Consider the following 6,678-nt stretch of genomic DNA (forward strand, 5'->3'; position numbering starts at 1 on the left):
TGTGTGTGTGTGTGTGTGTGTGTGTGTCAGTGTTTGTCCCCCCCACCATCGCTTGACAACCAATGCTGGTGTGTTTACATCTCCGTGACCGATAGAATAAGTACTAGGCTTACAAAGAATAAGTCCTAGGGTCGGTTTGTCTAACTAAAGGCGGTGCTCCAGCATGGCCGCAGTCAAATGACTGAAACGAGTAAAAGAATTATATATTTATTTATTCCTTTACACATCACCACCACCACCACCATCATCTGCCTTTTATGTCCATTTTCCTTGCTGGCATGGGTTGGACGGTTTGACATGAAGCTGTCCAGATGCCAATTGTCTGTTGTGGAATGGTTTCTACAGCTGGATGCCCTTCCCAATGCCAACCACTTAAGAGTGTGCCGAATGCACATCATCACCATTCTTACCACCACCTTCGCTGCCACCATCACAAGCATCTTCGCCACCATCACAAGCATCTTCACCACCACAACCACCACCACCAAACACAGTACTTTATAGTTAATGAATGGATTATGTTCAAAGTTGCTAGAGAACAAGATGACAAATTCACTTACCTGTGATGACAAAAACAATGAATTGAAACCAAAGACGGTGTCCTGCGAGCATGTTTCAAGTCCCATTATGGATTGCTTGGAGCCAGTTTCAAGCCCCATTACGGATTGCTGAGAAGCACTTTCGAGTCCCATTACGGATTGCTGGGAGGCACTTTCAAGTCCCATTACGGATTGCTGGGAGCCAGTATCAAGGTCAATGATATCTGCTTCCAATTTAGAAGAACTTCGACTCAGGGCCGGAGGAGAACAACCTATTCCAGAATCAAAGAGTTCGCTTCCATTCTCCAAACTATTCATAGTCGAGTTGGCCCGAGTGTCAGATGTCCAATCGGTTGTCGATGCGGCCTCCTTTGTGCCGTCAGAGATCTGTGGTATTGGCGACAGTTCACACACTTCGTCATCAGATCCCTGGGGGACAGGTTCGGGAGTTAGTTTGTTGGTGCTGCCATAACTGGTACTGCGTTTCCCCCAAGAGAAAGCAGACAGAACAGATAATGTTTTGTTTTGAAGTTTAATCTCTTTATTCACACCTGAGGGTGAGACATTTTGGCTGTTGTTGTTATTGTTATTATTATTATTATCCTCAATTTTATCATCGTCATCATCATCATCATCACCATTGTTGTTGTTGTTTGCTGATTTGTCTTCCATTACTTTAGGGCAGGCTGTTTCTTCCTTAAATAGTTGAGATAAACGAGAAGGTTTTGTAGTGACATTATCCTCTTTCTTTTCCTCTTCCTTCTCTGGTCGGAAATATCTGATGAATGGGGAAAAAAGAGAGAGAGAGAGAAGAGAGAAAAAGATAATTAAATCATAAGATTAATGAGTGTTTCACATCCTTCGTTATTTCATCTAACATTTACAGATTCCTTTTTTTTTAATTGCAACTTCTCGAGGAGACCCACCACTACAGAGACATGGTTGCTCAACTTACTTGAAATAGCAACCAAATCTCCCTCAACTCACACACTGTCTTACAAAAAAGGAAAGACACCAATGTCACTGTCACCTGACTGGCTCATGTGCAGGTGGCACATAAAAAGTACCATTCAAGCATGGTTGATGCCAGTTCGACCTGACTGGGTCCCATGCTGGTGGCACATAAAAAGCATCATTCGAGCGTTGTCGATGCCCTTGACTGGCCCCTATGCCAGTAGCACATAAAAAGCACCATTTGGGCATGGTCGATGTCAGTGCCGCTTGACTGGCCCCCATGCAGGTGGCACGTAAAAAGCACCCACTACACTCTCGGAGTGGTTGGCGTTAGGAAGGGCATCCAGCTGTAGAAACTCTGCCAGATCAGATTGGAGCCTGGTGCAGCCTTCTGGCTTGCCAGTCCTCAGTCAAATCGTCCAACCCATGCCAGCATGGAAGGCGGACGTTAAACGATGATGATGATGATATTGTCCATTGTTGTACCATTCAAAATTTTTTATTCTTTATTATCATAGAAACTGTGTGCAACAGACCAAAGTGGTCAAAATGGATGGGACAAACCTTAAGAACTTCGTGATGAAAAGGAATATTCCAGACTGATCCGTTTGATGCCATCATAGAAAAATGGCAGTATTTAGCTAATGAAGAAGTACAACTATTAAAACCTAATCTTGACCATTTTTTTCTTCTAGTTTCACCCTTTTGTTCCCATAATCCTGATGAAACACATTACATCAGTCGCAATTAATTTTGAAAATAACAAAGAATTTAATAAAACACTTTGTCGTTCTTAAGCTGACATTTGGAATATAAATGAAATTTGATGGAAATTTTGGTGGAAGCTTTTAATCAGGATCATTTTGAAACAAGGAATTTGTATTGTAAAATCAAGGACGTTCCCATGTGGGCAAGTATGAAAAGGGTGAAGAACGAAATAGAACTTACCGACTTTGGACTTTTGGAGCATTGATATCAAATCTCTTGACTTCTTTGAAAATGGCAAACTTATTTTGATGTGTGGAATTTAACTTCTGTTTCATGTCAGTTTGCTTAGCTGCTTCTTGAATTTGACTAGAGTTTTCCTTGCTCAAAACTGCCATCGAATCAGGATTCTGGCTTTCGTTGCTAGGATTCGTGTCTAAATGGGAGATTTTGCTTTCTTTAATGGAAGTGAAATCTGTTTCCAGGCACTCCTCATCTGTCGTTGGTTTATCGTTGGAACTCTCATCATCCTGCTCGTTAAGTAAAGATCTCAGAATAAGAACGGATTCATCGATCACGCAGGCATTCTCGTCTATTTTGGAAGGTAGCTTTGTCTTTTTCACTGAGGGACTTTCCAGAGAGTAAATGTGTGATAACTCGTTATCAGACTTTGATTCCAAACAATTTTCAACTACAAAGAAAACAACAACCTCAATAACAACAACAACAATAATAATGATAATCTTTTCTACTATAGGCACAAGGCCTGAAATTAGGGTGGGGGTGGGGACTAGTTGATTACATCAACCCCAGAGCGTAACTGGTACTTAATTTATCAACTCCTGAAAAGATGATGAAAGGCAAAGTCAAACTTAGTGGAATTTGAACCCAGAACTAAAAATGCCGAATCTAAAAATTAACAAATGCACAAATAAAAGCGGGCAAAAAACAAAAAAAAAATAAAATTCTTAAAGAAATTCTTTACCATTTCTGAGTCGCTTTCGTGGTTGTTGAGCAACTTTAAACTCTGTGACAATTTCTTTATTCTTTAAACTCGGCCGTTCTTTAAGTGGTGACTTTTCCTGCAATCCTTTAGAAAGAATTCGATAATTCCTGTTCCAAATGCTCAGCATATGAGGACCATTATATTTAGCTGCTACCTCAGGACCGGAATTCTGTAGCAAGATGTGAAATGTTAAAAATAGAAGGAAAGAAAATCACAAATTCTTTAACTGACAGAACATTAATTCTCCTTTTCACAATTGAAAAATATATTAAATTAGGCAACAGAAGCAGTTCTAGATTGAAATCTTCATTTATATGACACAACATACAGTGGCATGTAAAAAGCACCATTCAAGCATGGTTAATGCCAGTGCCACCTGACTGGCTCCTGTGCCGGTGGAATGTAAAAAGCACCCAATACACTCTCGGAATGGTTGACATTAGGAAGGGCATCCAGCTGAAGAAACATTGCCAGATCAGATTGGAGCCTGGGGCAGCCTCCTGGCTTGCCAGTCCTCAGTCAAACCGTCCAACCCATGCCAGCATGGAAAGCGGATGTTAAACGATGATGATGATGGTGATGTATACTGTTGAAAAGTCAGAGGCTGCAATGGTTGTCTCAGGAAAGATCTTTTTATCAACATCATCATCAGTTAACATCCTCTTTCTATGCTGGCATGGGTTGGACAGTTTGACATGAAATGGTAAGTAAGAAGACTGCCCCAAGTTCTGCTGTCTGCTTTGGCATGCTTACTGCAGCTAGATATCCTTCCTAACGCCAGCCACTTTACAGAATGTGCTGGGGGCTTTTTTACCATATTTTCAGGCATATAAGGCACACTCCAACTTTAGCAGGCCTAATCTGTGAGACAAAAACTGCAGCTAATCCTGAATCTCCTAGCTGAATATTGTGATGGGTTAAGTAACAATACTTAACACAAACGAAATCTAGCCAAAGCCTGATCCCAGCATAAAAGGCGCAAGGGGACTTTTTGAAACAAGTTTTCCGGTTTTTTTTAAGGTCTGGTACTTACTCTATCAACTCCCTTTTACCAAACTGCTAAGTTATATGGGCGTAAACAAACCAACACTGTTTGTCAAGCAGTGGCAGGAGCCAAACACTTACACAAAAACACACACACACACATAAATACACATGTACATATGCATACATACATATACACACACATCCTTTTATTCTATTACTTGTTCCAGTTATTCAACTGTGGCCATGCTGGAACACCACCTTGAGGGGTTTTAGTCAAACAAATCGACCCCAGAAGATATTTCTTAAGCCTAGTACTTATTCTATCAGTCTCTTTTGCTGAACTGCTAAATCGCAGGGACATGAACACACCACACCAGTTGTCAAGGTGATGATGGAGGACAAACAGACACAAAGATACATACACACACACATATATATATACACACACACACATATATATATACATACACACACACATATATATATATACACACACACATATATATACACACACACACACACATATATATATATATATATATATATATATATATATATACATACATATATACGATGGGCTTCTTTCAGTTTCCATCTATCAAATCCACTCACAAGGCACCAGTTGGCCTGAGGCTATAGTAAAAAAAAAAACACTTGCTCAAGGTGACACACAGTGGGACTGAACACGGAACCATGTGGTTGGGAAGCAAGCTCCTTTACACACACACACACACACAAACTAAGGGATTCTACACAGTTCCCATCTACAAAATTCACTCGCAAGGCAACAATCGGCCCAGGGCTCTAGCAGAAAACACTTGCTCGAGGTACCACACTGTAGGACTGAACCCCAAGCCGCACGGTTGCAAGGCAAGGTCCTTAACCACAAAACCAAGGCTGAAGAGACAGTCAAGCAGCAGAGCAGCCTAACTCCCAGTTTATTGCTAAAGCATTGTTAAAGCAGTTTGAGGTCTTATAGGCTAAAAAAAAAAAAAAATTAAATGGAATCTTTTTAATAATTATCTCATATCAATCTCTCTCTCTCTCTCTCTCTCCTTTACTCTCTCACACACATGCACACAATATCTGTATCTCTTCTTCTCTATTTTCCTCAACCGCCCCCGCCACCAACCTTCTTTTTTTTCCAATCATTCTCCCTCCTCTTCCCGCCCCTCACACACCTAACAATAGGCTGGAATAGATGGCTGCAATAAATTCCTTCTCCGTCTTTAAATATTGTCCCGATGATAATAATTTGATTTATATTGATAAGATTTATGAATATTTCGAGGAGAAGGGGGAGGAGGAGGAGGAGGCGGCGGGGGAGGGCAGGGGTCAACAAGCCCCAGTAAGCACGTCACCATTAATTCGTGGCTTATCACTTCTGATCAGGCATGTGAAGAGAATTTGTGTAGGAGGAGGAGGAGGAGGACGGGGGGGGGAGGAAAGGTCGATGCCTGTTAATGTAGAATTTACAATGTGGGAGGAGGTTTACTCCTTTCGAGGTCTATGTAGGGAGAAAGAAATAATAGAAGAGAGAGAGAGAGAGAGATAAAGAGAGAGAACAACAAAGAGACAGAGGGGGAGAACAAGAGAGAGAGAGTGTGTGTGTGTGTATTGTGAAAACGTGAGGGGAAGTGGTTTCTTCAACAAATTATGGACATATGTGAAAGGAAGAGGTTACCACATTGTGGATAGATATGGGAGGAAGAAGGAATTTGGTAGAAAAACATGCGAAACAAGTGAATTATTTCATCTCGAGTATTGTCATCAGCAGAGGAGATGGTGGTATCATCATCATCTGCATCATTGTCGTCGCCACCGCCATCGTTTTGATACCCTCTTTTTCGTGATCACATGGATCAGACAGAACTCAGTAAAGCAGGTTTTCGCACGGCTGGGTGCTCTTCCAGTCACCAACCTTTACCTGTTAGCAAGTTACACAATATTTCTTTTTTGACTAAATAATTTTTGTTTCGCAGGACTGGAAATAAGTAACACCATTTGTATGATGGCAACACTCGCTTGCAACTATCACACAATGCCAGGACAAGGAAACACACACACACACACGTATACAATAGGCTTCAATCAGTTTCGTTTACCAATTTATTCACAAGACTTTAATCAGCTCAAGACTATATAAAAAAAAAAACACTTACCCAAGGTGCAATATAGTGGGTTTGAACCCAAAACCATTTAGTTGAGAAGCAAACTTCTTAACCACAGTCATACCTCATCATCACCACACACACTCTCTCTCTCTCTCTCTGTCATCTTTCCTTCCTATGTATACCTCAAAAAACAAAAAGCAAACCTCTCATATTCATCTAACGTCCATTTTCCATGCTGGCATGGGTTGGACGGTTTGACTGGGGACTGGTAAACCCAGGAGGCCACACCAGGTTCCAATCTGATCTGGCAGTGTTTCTACAGCTGGATGCCCTTCCTAATGCCAACCACTCCAAGAGTGTAGTAGGTGCTTTT

At 41.2% G+C, this 6,678-nt stretch overlaps 1 protein-coding gene across 1 annotated transcript in view; it reads right to left on the reverse strand.

Moving 5' to 3' along the window:
• The window catches only part of LOC106871652 (exonuclease 1), a 25,955-nt gene that overhangs the window by 6,372 nt on the left and 12,905 nt on the right, over positions 1 to 6,678 (reverse strand). The window contains exons 9-11 of the mRNA XM_014918236.2: positions 3,184 to 3,373; positions 2,442 to 2,889; positions 561 to 1,317 (exon numbers count right to left, since the gene is read on the reverse strand). Coding sequence (XP_014773722.1) covers positions 561 to 1,317; positions 2,442 to 2,889; positions 3,184 to 3,373 — 1,395 coding nt within the window. The remainder of the gene's footprint in view (positions 1 to 560; positions 1,318 to 2,441; positions 2,890 to 3,183; positions 3,374 to 6,678) is intronic.

This window comes from Octopus bimaculoides, chromosome 11, assembly GCF_001194135.2.
Source record: "Octopus bimaculoides isolate UCB-OBI-ISO-001 chromosome 11, ASM119413v2, whole genome shotgun sequence".
In the NCBI taxonomy this organism is placed as follows: Eukaryota; Metazoa; Mollusca; class Cephalopoda; order Octopoda; family Octopodidae; genus Octopus; species Octopus bimaculoides.